The sequence below is a fragment of the Dreissena polymorpha genome, chromosome 1 (assembly GCF_020536995.1).
Source record: "Dreissena polymorpha isolate Duluth1 chromosome 1, UMN_Dpol_1.0, whole genome shotgun sequence".
In the NCBI taxonomy this organism is placed as follows: Eukaryota; Metazoa; Mollusca; class Bivalvia; order Myida; family Dreissenidae; genus Dreissena; species Dreissena polymorpha.
The window spans coordinates 171,772,131-171,790,109 of record NC_068355.1 but is presented as its reverse complement, the minus strand read 5'-3'; the positions used below and the strand labels follow the sequence as shown (position 1 = coordinate 171,790,109).

At 38.6% G+C, this 17,979-nt stretch overlaps 1 protein-coding gene across 1 annotated transcript in view; it reads left to right on the top strand.

Annotated features, from left to right (window-relative positions):
• Positions 1-17,979, top strand: part of LOC127861130 (inositol 1,4,5-trisphosphate receptor type 1-like) — a 169,175-nt gene that overhangs the window by 131,216 nt on the left and 19,980 nt on the right. Inside the window, 10 exon segments of the mRNA XM_052399507.1 lie at positions 3,112-3,267; positions 3,908-4,039; positions 4,835-5,021; positions 5,667-5,881; positions 9,660-9,815; positions 9,817-9,849; positions 9,851-9,865; positions 10,192-10,284; positions 14,578-14,673; positions 16,701-16,814. Of these exon segments, the coding sequence (XP_052255467.1) occupies positions 3,112-3,267; positions 3,908-4,039; positions 4,835-5,021; positions 5,667-5,881; positions 9,660-9,815; positions 9,817-9,849; positions 9,851-9,865; positions 10,192-10,284; positions 14,578-14,673; positions 16,701-16,814 (1,197 nt within the window).

Here is a 17,979-nt window from a genome sequence, read left to right as displayed (position 1 = left end):
TCCGCTCATGTGTCCGACCGTGCACAATTTTTGTCCGGGCTATTTCTCAGCAACTAATGACCGGAATTCAACGAAACTTTATGGGAAGCTTCACTACCAAGAGGAGATGTGCATATTATCAGCGGGTTCTGGTCGGATGATTTTTCACAGAGTAATGGCCCTTTGAAATTTTCCATTAACTGTACATATAGTGCAATTCTTGTCTGGGCTATTTCTCAGCAACTAATGACCGGAATTCAGTGAAACTTTATGGGAAGCTTCACTACCAAGAGATGTGCATATTATCAGCGGGTTCTGGTCGGATGATTTTTCACAGAGTTATATGGCCCTTTGAAATTTTCCATTAACTGTACATATAGTGCAATTTTTGTCCGGGCTATTTCTCAGCAACTAATGACCGGAATTCAATGAAACTTTATGGGAAGCTTCACTACTAAGAGGAGATGTGCATATTATCAGCGGGTTCTGGTCGGATGATTTTTCACTGAGTTATGGCCCTTTGAAATTTTATATAAAAAAAATTCTTGTCCCCCCAACTACTAGGCCCTCAAGATGTTTCCTTGTATCTGAATATATAGTGCAATATTGTGACAAAAAAACCTTTGGGGAGCATCACCCATCTCTGACGGTTTCTTGTTCCAATATTCATGAAACATGGTCAGAAGATTTGTCCCTATGATATCTGGGCTGATTTTCAAAATGGGCCTGGGTCGTTAAAAAACATGGTCGCCTGGGATAGGAGCATATTTCCTAATATGGCTATTGTAAAACCTTGTTAACACTCTAAAAGTCACATTTATTGTCCAATTGAAATGAAACTTTGTCAGAACAATTGTTCTTTTGACTTCAGTCAAGTTTGGAAATTCTTTTGGTTAGTTGAAAATTATGGCCACTGGTGGGTCGGGTAGTTTTCCTTATATGGCTATAGTGGAAACTTATTGACTTGATTGAAACTTTGGTCAGAACATTTGTCCCAATGAAATCTTGGCTGATATTGAAATTGGGTCATGTGAGCTCAAAAACTAAGTCAATTGGTCAAATAAAAAAACAGCATGTTAATACTTTATAAGTCACATTTTTGGTCCAATCCCCATGTATCAGATTGCACTTTTTCAGTTCCTTTTATGAGTTATTTCCATGATGAGTTATTACAGTTGATATAATTCTTATATGCACGAAGAAAAATGATGTATATAATTGTGGTATAACTGTGTATGATTGTGCTCGCAAAAGCAGGTTTAAAAATAAATTGTTATAAAAATACCACGCTTTTGTCATTTTGGTCATCATCTTGGCCGCCATCTTTGCAGCCATTTTTTGTTTTTAGCAGCAAGAGCATTTTTTGTATCAAATGCATCCAGGATGTTGATATTTACCTACACAAACAAATCAAGTGAAAAAAAGATCAGTATTCCAAATATAGGATATATAGGAAATTTTGTACTTTTGGCAGCCATGTTGGTGGCCATTTTAGATTTCTAGCAAAATACTTAATGATGCCAAGATGGCATGTGATGGATTTTGGTTCTAGAGATGTTGGGGAACAATAATAAAGTAAAACATTTTATGCCTACTATAAATCCAGGTCAACCCAAAAATTGGGGTTTGACATCTAAACTATTTGTGTTCAAGGTGAGCGCCTTAGGGACCATAGCCTTCTTGTTATGTTGTTTTTTTACATTTTATTCTGAGAGTTTGTTATTTTATTCAATACCTTATGTTGCTCATATATAAGCTTTTTAGCTGAAAGGTTTTCTATGGGAGATATAACCATAACCATGTCAATCTTTGTTTATCGTGACTGATAAGAAATTATTATTTTTGAAAGGCATCTTAGTTCAAAGATGAATTTCTTACCTTGTGGATGGCTTGATGAATCGTAAAACATTCTCATTTGTCAGTTAATTGTGTGTAGTCGTGATTAAAAAAAAGATACTGCTCTAAGACCACATTTATGTCTCAGTATTCATGAGTCTTTGTCAGAATGTTTATCTTAACAAAATGAAGGCCATGCTTGACGCTGGTCGAAAACTAGATCACCTCTTCAGCAATTGGTTTCCATGACACGAGGTGAGCGATTGAGGGCCTTCATGACCCACTTGTAACTTACCTTGTTAATATGAGAAAATGAATTGATGTGCATTGTACAAATTAACCAATGGACAATAAGCATTTATAACATAGTCATCATATTGAATGTTTTATTTTGTATGTTTGCAGTATGTTTTATGTTGTAAGTTTGCAGTATGTTTTATGTTGCTAGTTTGCAATATGTTTTGGCAATAAAACTCTTTTGTCAAAACCACACGAGACTGTATTTGTTGACAAAAGATTTCTACTTTGTTATGTTATAGTTACCAATAAGCCATTTATATTGTAAGTTCGTGCACAATTAAAGTAATTCCAAAGATATGGTAACAAAACTATTAGGCAAGCAGTTTCATTTTGCGAAGTCAAAGTCATGGAGCCTGCAGTGAGATTGAGCCCTTGGTGATAATGATTGCTTGCAGTCGCCTTTTGCTTATTGTTTTATTCTGGTTAGGGTTGCGTTCTGGTATGTCATTTCATGCATAAGGAATGCTGTAGTTTAAAGTGTATGTTAGATAATAGAAGGATGGGTGAGCACACAGGCTGGGCTTGCAAGTTTCTGTCGGGAAACCTGACCTCTTACATCTTACCAGTAACCCACAATGCAGTCTATATCATGTACATTGTATGAGACTATAATATTCTTGCATGGAGTCTTTCTTTGCTGTTATTCACATGATCGTTTTACCCTCTTTCCTTGTATCTTTCAAGTTATTATTTAATTTCACATTTATTAATAAATTTCAAACATAATTTTCATACATTTGTGCAGTAGATCTGTTCTATTTGAAACGATGGTTTCGTTCTATTTGAAACAATATTTTATGGTTTGCAGCCCCTAGACAAAACCCAAAAGTGTCAATGTTTAAGCAAAATGACCCTTCCCACTTTGACCCATGCGTTTTGAGAGACTAATTTCCCTTGAAATCTGAAATTGTTAGGAATTTTATTAACTGGATAATAATGGTATTAATCCCACAATGTCCTTCTGGCCTTTCTCTGATGTTGTCTACTGGTCTCCAGGGTGAAGCGTTAAGGCAGAGCCTGTTGACCCGTTACTATGGCAAACACAACCTGAGCCCGAAGCAAGACACGCCTAGGGCCCTGCGCGGGTCCAGAGAGGAACGCAGCCCTGAGACAATACCCCAGCGGTCAGAGATGAACATACACGATGTTCAGGTACATCACTTGCACCAGGAATTGCTATAAGCCATTAGATACAATGCTTCAATCGCTGTTATACAAACCCTCAGTATGAAATTTTGCAGTGTCTTGATAGCAAATTTTTTTTAACCTGATAAATTCTTATACTATACTTTATAATAGGTAACAGTGGTGCTTTTGAAGCTTTTATATTTTCCCTAAAAGTATAATGAGGCTTTGGGGTATGAACTTTTTTATGCCAAACATAAACTGATGATGAACCTTTTATGCCAAATGTCAAACATTAACTGGATCTAGCCACAGTATTAAAGTGATGTATGTCACAATTCATTGCCGATAATTTTCTTAAATGTAGTATTTGCCTGGAATGTTATAAGATTGAGCCGCGTTCTGGGAAAACTGGGCTTAAGGCGTGTTCCCAAAGTGTTATCCCAGATTAGCTTGTGCAGTGTGGACAACCTTTCCCTCTGTGCAGAATTTTTTTAAGTAGAGACAAAAAATCCATAAAAGTAGATAGTGTCATCCCTGATGAGCCTGTGCGGACTGCACAGACTAATCTGAGATTATTTTGTGCACATGCATGAAGCACAGTTTTCCCATAATGCATTTGTTTTGTCGGCACTTATGATGTGACAGTCCCTCATGTACATTTCAGTGCCACCTGGACCAGGCAGGGGCGTCTGACCTCATAGTGGATCTCATCATCAAGAACACCAACTACAAGATCTTCAGAAAGACCCTAGAGCTGGGCATAGCCTTGCTGGAGGGGGGAAATACCGTCATACAGGTAGGGGGGCATTGCCTTGCTGAAGGGGGGAAATACAGTCATACAGGTAGGGGGCCTTGCTGGAGGGGGGAAATACGGTCATACAGGTAGGGGGGCATAGCCTTGCTGGAGGGGGGAAATACGGTCATACAGGTAGGGGGACATAGCCTTGCTGGAGGGGGGAAATACTGTCATACAGGTAGGGGGGCATTGTCTTGTTGGAGGGGGGAAATACAGTCATACAGGTAGGGGGCCTTGCTGGAGATGGGAAATACGGTCATACAGGTAAGGGGGGCATAGCCTTGCTGTAGGGGGGAAATACGGTCATACAGGTAGGGGGGGCATAGCCTCGCTGGAGGGGGGAAATACCGTCATACAGGTAGTGGGGTATTGCCTTGCTGGAGGGGGGAAATACGGTCATACAGGTGTAGTAAAGCAATTTTGTTCCAATACCGCACATTTTCCAATAGAGAAAAGATTGCTGTGCCTAAAATGTGATCTTTAAACATAAAGATTTGCATTATGAATTTGCATGTTAATGTTGTTTTTCGACTTGTATACAATTTAATACTGGAATGTTTTCATTATTTGGGTAAATGGAATAGCATCACTTTTTTTAGAAAACTATACATCAACAAAACTGATAAATTGACTAATGTTACTTAAAATTTGGGTAAAATTGCATAATTATTATGAAAGTCCTTGGCTTATGAAGAACATAAGACCTGGTTCAAAGTCATAGGCCGTATTTAACAGGGAGACCCTAATCTTTGGTATTCTTCCATGTGTTTTACCAGAACATGTTCTTTGTTGCAGCATTCCCTGTTGTCCAGACTGCAGAAAGACCAGAACTCTGAGCAGTTCTTCCGTGTGTTCTACCAGTACATGTTTGAGTCGCAGTCTGAAATCAAGAACACCATCATGGTGAGCACAGCCGAGGTCCTCCTGGAGAAGAAAGCAGACGACAAGTCCCACCATCTTGGTCTGGGCGGCAGACCCCATGGTAGCTAATGACAAATTTTCCTTGAGTCTTGGTGAATTTCATTAATTGAAGCATTTTCGTTGAGTTTGGGTGTATTTCATTCATTGAAGCCTTTTCCTTGAGTTTGGGTTTATATCATTCAATGAAGCATTTTCATTTGGTGAATGTCATTCATTGAAGCATTTTCCTTGAGTCTCGGAGAATTTCATTAAATGACGCATTTTCCTTGAGTATCGTTAAATTTCATTCCTTGAAGCATTTTCCTTGTGTCTCGTTAAAATTTCATTCCTTGAAGCATTTTCCTTGAGTCTCGGTGAAATTCTTTCCTTGAAGCATTTTAATTTAGTCTTGTTAAATTTCATTTATTGAAGAATTTTCATTAAGTCTTATTAAATTTCATTTATTGAAGCATTTTCATTTAGTCTCCTTAAATTTCATTTATTGAAGCATTTTCATTAAGTCTCATTAAATTTCATTTATTGAAGCATTTTCATTAAGTCTCATTAAATTTAATTTATTGAAGCATTTTACTTGAGTCTCGGTGAATTTCATTTATCGAAGCATTTTCCTTGAGTCTTGGTGCATTTCATTCATTCAAACCTAAGAATTTGTTTTTAACTGTTTATCTATTTATGTCACTTTAATGCAATCTTCCCCTTACATTAGACCACGCCCCAGTAGAGGAGCCCACTCAGCAGTTCCGCGGGGTAGAGGACCTAGAGGGCGGGGCTGGGTCGGGTATACTGTCCCTGGAGGATGCGCTAACTGACCGCATGGTGCGAGAGAAAGATGAGAAGAGGCTGCCTCCACAGCTGGACATCATGCAGCCTATACTGCGCTTCTTGCAGCTGCTTTGTGAAAACCACAACAGGGATCTGCAGGTACGTGTCAGCCTTGTAGAAACTACAACAGGGATCTGCAGGTACGTGTCAGCCTTGTAGAAACTACAACAGGGATCTGCAGGTACTTGTCAGCCTTGTAGAAACTACAACAGGGATCTGCAGGTACTTGTCAGCCTTGTAGAAACTACAACAGGGATCTGCAGGTACTTGTCAGCCTTGTAGAAACTACAACAGGGATCTGCAAGTACGTGTCAGCATTGAAGAAACCACCAATCCCACCTGGCAACAGGGATCTGCAGGTAAGTGTCAGCCTTGTAGAAACTACAACAGGGATCTGCAGGTACATGTCAGCCTTGTAGAAACTACAACAGGGATCTGCAGGTACGTGTCAGCCTTGTAGAAACCCCAACAGGGATCTGCAGGTACTTGTCAGCCTTGTAGAAACTACAACAGGGATCTGCAGGTACGTGTCAGCCTTGTAGAAACTACAACAGGGATCTGCAGGTACGTGTCAGCCTTGTAGAAACTACAACAGGGATCTGCAGGTACTTGTCAGCCTTGTAGAAACTACAACAGGGATCTGCAGGTACTTGTCAGCCTTGTAGAAACTACAACAGGGATCTGCAAGTACGTGTCAGCATTGTAGAAACCACCAATCCCACCTGGCAACAGGGATCTGCAGGTAAGTGTCAGCCTTGTAGAAACTACAACAGGGATCTGCAGGTACATGTCAGCCTTGTAGAAACTACAACAGGGATCTGCAGGTACGTGTCAGCCTTGTAGAAACTACAACAGCGATCTGAAAGGTACTTGTCAGCCTTGTAGAAACTACAACAGGGATCTGCAGGTACTTGTCAGCCTTGTAGAAACTACAACAGAGATCTGCAGGTACTTGTCAGCCTTGTGGAAACTACAACAGGGATCTGCAAGTACGTGTCAGCATTGTAGAAACCACCAATCCCACCTGTCAACAGGGATCTGCAGGTAAGTGTCAGCCTTGTAGAAACTACAACAGGGATCTGCAGGTACATATCAGCCTTGTAGAAACTACAACAGGGATCTGCAGGTACGTGTCAGCCTTGTAGAAACCACAACAGGGATCTGCAGGTACGTGTCAGCATTGTAGAAACTACAACAGTGATTTTCAGGTACGTGTCAGCATTGTAGAAACCACCAATCCCACCTGGCAACAGGGATCTGCAGGTATGTGTCAGCCTTTTAGAAATCATCAATCCCACCTGGGAATTGTTGAGTTGCCATTATTCCCATCTGGCAGCCTTGTAGATACCACCAATCCCACCTGGGAACTGTTGAGTTGCCATTATTCCCATCTGGAAACCTTGTTGTTTTCACCAATCCCACCTGGGAACTGTTGAGTTGCCATTAATCCCATCTGGCAGCCTTGTAGATATCACCAATCCCACATGGGAACTGTTGAGTTGCCGGTTTTCTCATCTGTCAGCCTTGTAGATACCACCAATCCCACCTGGGAACTGTTGAGTTGCCTTTTATCCCATCTGTCAGCCTTGTAGATACCATCAATCGCACCTGGGAACTGTTGATTTGCCATTATTCCCATCTGGCAGCCTTGTTGATACCACCAATCCCACCTGGGAACTGTTGAGTTGCCATTATACCCATCTGGAAACCTTGTTGTTTTCACCAATCCCACCTGGGAACTGTTGAGTTGCCATTAATCCCATCTGGCAGCCTTGTAGATATCACCAATCCCACCTGGGAACTGTTGAGTTGCCGGTATTCTCATCTGTCAGCCTTGTAGATACCACCAATCCCACCTGGGAACTGTTGAGTTGCCTTTTATCCCATCTGTCAGCCTTGTAGATACCACCAATCGCACCTGGGAAATGTTGAGTTGCCATTATTCCCATCTGGCAGCCTTGTAGATACCACCAATCCCACCTGGGAACTGTTGAGTTGCCATTATTCCCATCTGTTAGCCTTTTGTAAATGGTGGGCTAAAAGTTTTTGCCTTTTCACAGTGGAGACATAGTTCAACATTTGTCTTAATAAATTCCAGCCTGATTGTAATATGCTTGTTGAGTACAATGCACAGGTGTGTTTCTGTAAGTGTTTAATGTGTTTAAGTTTGTAAATGAATGTTGTATTGATTGATAGTTTATGTTCTGTGTAAAAATCAATCGTGTCTATTATTTTTGATCTCACATTATGTAACCCTCTAATATAGCACTTTAATTGCTGGATGTGTACGTATGAGCCCACTCATGAGAAACTGGTCTCATTGCATGTGAGTAAAATAACAGCCTAGATTAGCATGTGCAAATCAGAAACAACACTTTCCACTTTTTAGTTCAATTGTCACGATGTGACATGGTGAGCTTATGTGTCCGTGTGATGTCCAGCATCCGTTGTGTGTGCATGCATGTGTGCGTCCGTCAACAATTTGTTTGTGTAGACAGAAGAGGTCACAGTTTTCATCCAATCTTTATGAAATTTTGTCAGAATGGTTATCTTGATGAAATCTGGGTTGGTATTGTATTTCGGTCATCTAGGGTCAAAAACTAGGTCACTAGGTCAAATAATAGAAAATCCTTGTGTAGACAATAGAGGTCACAGTTTTCATCCAATCTTTATGAAATTTGGTCAGAATGTTTATCTTCATGAAATCTGGGTTAGGATTGTATTTGGTTTAATCTGGGGTAAAAAACTAGGTCACTAGGTCAAATAATATAAACCTTGTGTAGACTATAGAGGTCTCAGTTTTCATCCAATCTTTATGAAATTTGGTCAGAATGTTTATCTTGATGTAATCTGGGTTGGTATTGTATTTGGGTCATCTGGGGTCAGAAACTAGGTCACTAGGTCAAATCATAGAAAAACCTTGTGTAGACAATAGAGGTCACAGTTTTCATCAGATTTTAATGAAATATGGTCAGAATGTTTATCTTGTTGAAATCTGGGTTGGGATTGAATTTGGGTCATTTAGGGTCAAAAACTAGGTCACTAGGTCAAAGTTAAAAAAACAACTTTTGTAGACAGTAGAGTTAACAGTTTTCAACCAAACTTAATAAATTTGGCCAGAATGTTAATCTTGATGAAATCTGGGTTGGGATTGTATTTGAGTCATCTGGGGTCAAAAACTAGGTCACTAGGTTAAATCATAGAAAAACCTGGTGTAGACAATAGAGGTCATAGTTTTCATCTGATCTTAATGAAATATGGTCAGAATGTTTATCTTGATAATATTTGATTTTTGATCGTATATGGGTCATCTGCGGTGAAAAATAAGGCCACTGGGCCAATTCTAGTAAAACCTTGTGTAGATGAAAGAGGTCACAGTTTTCATCATTCTTAATGAAATTTTGTCAGAATGTATTAATAAATGAAATCTGGCTTGGGATTGTATATGGGTCTGATAGAATTTAAGTTGATGTAGCAAGGTTAGTCAGGTGAGCGATTTAGGGCCATCATGGCCCTCTTGTTTTATTTGTGTGTTTAAAACAAAGTCTCTTATCATAAATTCAGGTTAGGCGTAAAGTGTTGTGCCTGATTAACCTGTGCACACTGCACAGGCTAACCTGCGATGACACTTTAGGACCATGCCTTAATCCCTGTTTTTTTCCAGAATGAGGCTTTTACAGCAATCAATTGCTAGATGTGTATGTGCTGTATTGTAAGGCTTTTACAGCAATCAATTGCTAGATGTGTATGTGCTGTATTGTAAAAGTACTTATCTGGGACAACATTTATCTGGGACAACACCGGCTTTTAGCCCCTGTTTTTAAGAGCAAGGCCTATAAAGCAATCCATTATGGTAAGTGTACCTGGTGTATTGTAGAACTACCTGAGGGAGCAGCCTGAGAACAAGACCAAGTACAACCTGGTCACCCAGACCCTGCAGTTCCTGGACTGTATCTGTGGCAGCACCACGGGCAAGCTGGGACTCCTGGGCCTCTACATCAACGAGTCCAACGTGGACCTCATCAACCAGACCCTTGGCCACCCTCACAGAGTACTGCCAGGGTCCAGTGTCATGAGAACCAGGTCAGTACAGCTGTAGGGTAGTCGATGGTGTCTGCCTAGCAACTGCAAGGTCAGGGTTTCAATCCCTGCTGTTGGAGCATTCTTTTGATCTCCCAAAAGACACCAAGTATAAGTTCTACAAAGGAAATAGACTCTAGTGTGTTTCTGAAAGCCTTACTTATACTTAATGCAATCAAGCTAAAATTATTAGGTCTAAACTAAAACTAAAATTGATTTAAGAGAGCCTCTTGAAGATTTTTTTATCCCATGGAGCACTGACTCAGCTTAAACGACCAGGTTGCAAATAGCACTGCAGTATATCGTATTGTTGTATGTAAATGTTTCAGAATGCAATTGCCATGCACGAGAGTAACGGTATCGACATTATCATAGCCCTGGTACTCAGTGAGATCAGCATGGATCTTGTGCTGGAGCTCAAGGTAAGCATGCAGTCAAATGAACCCACACCAATGTGTCATACATTAACACTAACCAATGTGTCAAACATGAACACGCACCAATGTCTCACACATGAACACGCACCAATGTCTCAAACATGGATCGCACACCAATATCTCAAACATTTGTAAGTCCGTTATAACACTCAGATATCCATTTTGAAGCATTTGTAGTCCATTAGAAAATCATTTTTAGCTCGGCTGTTTTCTGAGAAAACCCTAGGTTTTGTCAAAGCCAGCTCGTCCGCCGTCCGCGTCGTGCAAAAACCTTAACATTGGCTCTAAAATCGAAGTGCTTCCACCTACAACATTGAAACTTCATATGTAGCTGCACCTTGATGAGTTCTACAAGCAACACCCATTTTTGGGTCACTAGGTCAAAGGTCCCTGTGACCTCTAATATTCTTCTGACAAGCTTTCATTTATTAGCGAGGCTGTTTTCGGAGAAAACCTGAGCTATTGTCATAGACAGCTCGTCGTCCGCCATAGGCGTCGTGTTAAAACCTTAACATTGGCCATAACTTTTTAAATATTGAAGATAGCACCTTGATATTTGGCATGCATATGTATCTCATGGAGGTGCACATTTTGAGTGGTAAAATTTCAAGGTGAACATCATCCTTCAAGGTCTAGGGTTCAAAAAACAAAGTCAAGGGAAGTAATAAGCTTTAAATGGACATAGTTATCTGACCTGCCCACGTATATATTTTTGTTAAATAAATCAAAGCGGCGCAGTAGGCGGCATTGTGTTTCTGACAAACACATTGTGGTAAAAGGTCAAGGTCATCCTTTACGGTCTACGGTTAAAAATACAGATTTAAGGGAAGTAATAAGCTTTAAAAAGGGAGAAAATTATTCAATATTGAACATAGCCACTTCATATATTTGGCATGCATGTGTATCTCATGGAGCTGCTCATTTTGAGTGGTGAATCTACAGTCACGGTAGTGGCTTTTAATTATTTGCTTCTAAAAATAGAGATTTGTTACAGACAATTATTTTCAAGGGTAGTAATTTATATAATTATAAATCTCATATTATATATTTCCTTACCAAGAATTGAAGTTCTTTTCACAGTTACTGTACAGATTTATTATTTTGATTATTTATAACCCAAATGATTGATTTGTCAAAGTTAAAAATGATATAATTATAATTTCTTTGATGTTTATTACATACCTGTGGACTTATGTCCATAGATACATGATCAACTCTGGCTATGATCTCTTTTAAACCACAGGCCCCCCCGGTTGGATTGGTCAAAATTCAAGGGAAGTAATAACCTTTAAAGGAAGATGATTTCTATACCTGCCAAATGATAAATAGAAATTTTATTTCAATGCGGCGCAGTAGGGGGCATTGTGTCAAAGGTCAAGGTCACTGTGACCTCTTAAAAAACAAACAAAAACATTCTGACAAGCTTTTGCAGCCGAGCGTGGCACCCGTTATGCGGTGCTCTTGTTCAAAACTGCACCTGCAGCCGAGCGTTGGCATCTGCTATGCGGTGCTCTTGTTAAATAAAGACATTTCATACTAGATTTAAGTTTTAAAGGCCTCATTTCTAATCCTAAAATACGAATGAGCTGCAAATATCATAAAAGCCTGCAAGACATTTCTACTTTTCTTTTGAGCAGGAAAGGCTACACTCAGTTTTAAGAAAAACTGGCAGAAGTCGCTTAAATTATGGAGTGGTTTTACTAAATTTAAGTTTATGGTTTTTACGCCCCCGGTAGGGTGGCATTTAGCAGTTTAACTGTCCGTCAGTCAGTATGGCAGTATGTGTGTATGTCAGTATGTGTGTATGTCAATATGTGTGTATGTCAGTCTGTCCGTCCGTCCTAAAAAAAACTTTAACGTTGGCCATAACTTTTGCATTATTGAAGATAGAAACTTGATATTTGGCATGCATGTGCATCTCACGGAGCTGCACAGTTTGAGTGGTGAAAGGTCAAGGTCAAGGGCATCCTTCAAGGTCAAATGTCTAATATATGGCGTCTGTCCGTCAGTCCAAAAACTTAAACATTGGCCATAAATTTTTCACTATTGAAGATAGCAACTTGATATTTGGCATGCATGTGTATCTCATGGAGCTGAACATTTTGAGTGGTGAAAGGTGAAGGTCAAGGTCATCCTTCAAGGTCAAATGTCAAATATATGGCGTTTGTCCATCCGAATACTTTAACATTGGCCATAACTTGTTCAATATTGAAGATAGCAACTTGATATTTGGCATGCATGTGCATCTTACGGAGCTGCACATTTTGAGTGGTGATAGGTGAAGGTTAAGGTCATCCTTCAAGGTCAAATGTCTAATATGTGGCGTCTGTCCGTCCGTCCAAAAACTTTAACATTGGCCATAAATTTTTTACTATTGAAGATAGCAACTTGATATTTGGCATGCATGTGTATCTCATGGAGCTCAACTTTTTGAGTGGTGAAAGGTGAAGGTAAAGGTCATTCTTCAAGGTCAAATGTCAAATATATGGTGTCTGTCTGACTGAAAACCTTAACATTGACATTAACATTAACTTTTTCAATATTGAAGATAGCAACTTGATATTTGGCATGCATGTGTATATCATGAAGCTGCTCATTTTGAGTGGTGGAAGTTCAAGGTCAAGGTCATCCTTCAAGATCAAAGGTAAAAAAAAAAAAATATTCAAAGCAGCGTTCTCACGAAGCTGCACATTGTGAGTGGTGAAAGTTCAAGGTCAAGGTCATCCTTCAAGGTCAAAGGTCAAACAAAATAATTTCAAAGCGGCGTTCTCATGGAGCTGCACATTTTGAGTGGTGGAATTTCAAGGTCAAGGTCATCCTTCAAGGTCAAAGGTAAAAAAAAATATTTTAATTTCAAAGCCGCGCAAAAGGGGGCATTGTGTTTCTGAGGAACACATCTCTAGTTCTTAATCTTTCCCAAAGATTTTTTGTTTAACACTATACATTTTTAATGTAAAATATTTGTTCACTTTATTACCTTTTGAAAAAATTGAGCTTAAGAGCTTAAGCTAATCCTGTTTGAAAGAGATTTGTTGAGAAATCAGGGCCTTGTTTGTTTGTTTTCTTTGCTATTTTAAGATATTTTGAAGCAATGAGATCCTAATAAGTTTGGAATGGAAATTAAACGGGGGATTAATTTACAAACATGGACCATACATGTTTCATATATCAAAACATTATTTTTATTGTAAATAGTCTTTTTATTTGTACCATACACGTGAACCTGCCATTATGTGGCTAATTAATAGGGATGGCATCGAATACCTATATCGGTATTCAAATATTCATATAAAACGGCTGGATAGATTTCACTTCTTTTACTCAGCTTCGTATCCAATAGGGATATTAAATATAAATTGTCACATAAATACAATTGAATTATACAATTGTTGTGTTGAGAAATAGAAAGAAAATGTAGCTTAATTGTAAAACCAACTTTGAAAAAGCCTATTTAGGCGCAATATATCAGAAAAGAGTGAAACTGTTATATCAGTTTGCTAAATACGAGGCCGTTTATTTACGTTGCTATCGAATAATAGTATCGCTTTTAGATTTAAATAATGATCCCTTATCACAAATAATTGTTCTGAAGTTTTTTAATTTAATTATATCATTTGTTAAATTTGAGTAATTCATATATTTTAATGTCTTTTCAAACTTATCACAGAAACTTAATTATTATTTGCCATTCAATTGAAGCCCTTAATTTGCACCTAATTGACAAACGACAGTTTGGGCCCTTTCTTAGAGTGTGTATATTGCATTGCCCAATTTGAGTAATTCACACATTTTAATGGCTGTTCATGCTGTGATCACATGAACTTAATTGTTATTTGCTAGTCAATTGAAGCTGTTAATTGGCACCCCATTGACAAACGACAGTTCGGTCAGTTTGACACTAAGAACGTCGCATCAAATATGTTACTCCCAAGTGATTTCGGGCGCCAATAAGTAAGCAGCTCGCAGGTCATTAAATATTAGGGCAATTACGTTAGGAAAAAAAAGCGAATATGTGAATATCAATTCTGTTATTCGAATACTGACCATTTAATTGAATATTCGAATAATTTTGCCATCCCTTCTAATTTAACAAGCATAATGCATTATGGATTTTATTTTGTGAGCTCAAAGCATGTTAGGCTAACTAGGGTCAAGTTTCTCAGATCATAAATTGTCAATTTAACTATGTTATATATTAATATTAGGAGCAATCTTTTCATTGAACTTTTCACAATTATTATTGAATAATATTTTATAATTATGTAATATGTTTTTTAGAACAATGCCTCCAAGTTGCTTCTTGCAATAATGGAGAGTCGTCATGACAGCGAGAATGCAGAGAGAATCCTGGTCAGCATGAGTCCACAGCAGCTCGTAAGTTTTGTAACAACATGTGCACCAACAATCACGCTCCTTTAGTGACTGCATCTTGATACATGTAATCAAGGAACCAAGAATCATGGTCCAATATTATGTATACATGTATATCTTGATAGGTCCAATCAAGGAACCAAGAATCATGGTCCAATATTATGTATACATGTATATCTTGATAGGTCCAATCAAAGAACCAAGAATCATGGTCCAATATTATGTAATACATGTATATCTTGATAGGTCCAATCAAAGAATCGAAGAATTAGCTCAGTTTTTTTAAGGAACTAAGCGAAGATTCTTTTTCTCAATTTTAAACACATTTTAGAGAATTTGGTATAAGTGGTTAGAAATTAGTTTTCATTAGTCTGTTTGTTTGATTGTTTTTCATTTACCATTTGTTATGAATGTCCAATTTTATGTTGCATAGATATGTAGTTCATAATGAAATATCAGCAAATGCACACTCAACTGAACTGGATTTATTTGAAGTGTTGTGCTGATCAGTTTACTACATCCATGTATGTCAGATTAAGGCACTGTGTCAGTAGTGGTTACATTCTCAACTTTAATTATTAATCAATCACATTGGAATTTTGTTCATATTACTTTTTGTTTAATTTTGGTTTGATAATGTGGGTAAGTGTCATCCAAGATTAGCTTGTGCAGTATGGCTAACAGACAGACTTATCAGAGACGACACGCTTATCAGGGATTACACTTTCTGCTTTTATGGTATTTTTCGTTAAAAGAAAGTCTCTGGTTTGCAAAAATCCTGTTTAAACAAAAATTACCATAAAAGCAGCAAGTGTTTTCCTGATAAGACTGTGCAGACTGCACCCGCTAATCTGGGTTGACACTTTTTGCCCATGCATTAAGCCCCATTTCCACATATTAAGGCTCATTGACATAACAACTGCCTGTATTACTGGGTGCTTTATACCCTCTGTGTCATGTGACTGAGTGCTTTGTTACCTCTGTGTTATATGACTGAGTGCCTTGTAATCTCTGTGTCATATGACTGAGGTCTTTATACCCTCTGTGTAATGTGACTGAGTGCCTTGTTACCTCTGTGTCATGTGACTGAGTGCTTTGTTACCTCAGTGTCATGTGATTGAGTGCTTTGTTACCTCTGTGTCATGTGACTGAGTGCTTTGTAACCTCTGTGTCATGTGACTGATTGCTTGACACTTATGTTTCATGTTACTGAGTGCTTTGCAACCTATGTGTCATGTGACTGAGTGACTTGTAACCTCTGTTTCATGTAACTGAGTGATTTGTAACCTCTGTGGCATGTGACTGAGTGCCTTGTTACCTCTGTTTCTTGTGACTGAGTGCTTTGTACTTTGTGGCATGTGACTAAGTTCTTTGTAACCACTGTATCATGTGATTGGGTGCTTGAAACCTCTGTGTCATGTGACTGAGTGTTTTGTAACCTCTATGTCATATGACTGAGTGCTTTGTTACCTCTGTGTCATATGACTTAGTGCTTTGTAACCTCTATCTCATATGATTGAGTGCTTTGATACCTCTATGTCATGTGACTGAGTGCGTTTTACCCTCTATGTCATGTGACTGAGTGCCTTTTATCCTCTGTTTCATGTGACTGAGTGTTTTGTAACTTCTGTGTCATATGACTGAGTGCTTTGTTACCTCTGTGTCATATGACTTAGTGCTTTGTAACCTCTATGTCATTTGATTGAGTGATTGTTTCTTCTGTGTCATGTGACTGAGTGCTTTGTAACTACTGTATGTGGAGGTGCTTGTAACCTCTGTATCATGTGACTGAGTGCTTGTAGCCTATGTGTCATGTGCCAGAGTGCTAATAACCTGTTTGATGTGTCTGAGTGCTTTGTTACCTCTGTGTCATGTGACTGAGTGCTTTGTTACCTCTGTGTCATTTGACTGAGTGCTTTGTAACCTCTGGGTCACGTGCCTGAGTGTTTTTTGTAGCCTCTGTTTCATGTGACTGAGTGGTTTGTAACCTCTGTGTCATATGACTGATGTCTTTGTAACCTCTGTGTCAGGTGGATGTGGCCAAGGGGGCCTTCCAGTCAGAGGACGCAGTGGATGAGGAGGACGAGGATAAGGAAGCCTCGCCTAAGGCAGTTGGTCACAACATCTTCATCCTCGCCAAACAGGTATGAACATTTTCAGCTTGTTTTCATATCATATACTTTAAACCTACTTAAGAAATAGCAATCAAATTTTATGTTTTAATGGAGTCTCTTCTGAACAAAAATCCAGTCAAGACTGAAAGTGTTGTCTCTTATTAGCCTCTGCGGAGTCCACGGCTTATTAGGGACAACACTTTCCACACATGCATTTAATCCTGTTTTTCCAGAAGGATGCTTATATGATGAGTATCCATGTAGATTATCAGCTTAAGTGGTTTATACATCTACATCTGATAACTTTCTTATCAGATTTTTAACCAGGTTTTCCAAAGGAAAAAACTGGTTATTAGATTGGCGAATGTCGGCAGGCGGGTGGAACAAGCTTGTCTGGGCCATAACTATGTCATTTATTGTGAGATTTTAAAATCATTTGGCACATTTGTTCTCCATTATGGGACGGTGTGTCGCCCGTAAGAATTTCCTCGATATCTCCAAGGTCAAGGTCGGCACGACTAAAAATAGATTGAATTTGAAACAAGGGGGGTAACTATGAACAATCAGTAGCAATGCACATTTTGTATTGTCTCCCTTTATCAGACTTCTTTCAAATTGAAATTAAGTTCGCCACAAGTAGTAATAGATTGAATTTGACACAAGGGGGGTAACAATGCACATTTTGAATTGTCTTTCTTTATCAGACTTTTTTTTCGAATTGAAAAAACCTGGTTTTGTGACAATTTATTCCCTTGTTTACAATTCTAATAGATACAAAAGATTTGATGTTATAAAAGCTTTTTTTTACAAAATTATATAATTATATGTTGTTGCATTAAGTGGAATGTATTGTACAACCAGTAGTACATCAACTGTTCCATTTATTTGTCCTATGGAAAAAAAGAATCTGGGACAAATGGGCTTAATGCATGTACGTAAAGTTTTTGCCCAGATTAGCCTGTGCAGTCAGCACAGGCTAATCAGGGAAAACACATTAAACCTTAACCCAATTCTTCCTAAGGACTTACTTTAAACAGATATAACCATTAAAGCAGAAAGTGTTGCCCCTGATAAGACTGTGTGGTCAGCACAGGCTAATCTGAGAAGACATTTTAAACAAAGGTATTAAGCCCCATTTTTCCAGAGTGGGGCCCATATGAATACATTGCCTCTACTTACATGCCCCTCTATGTTA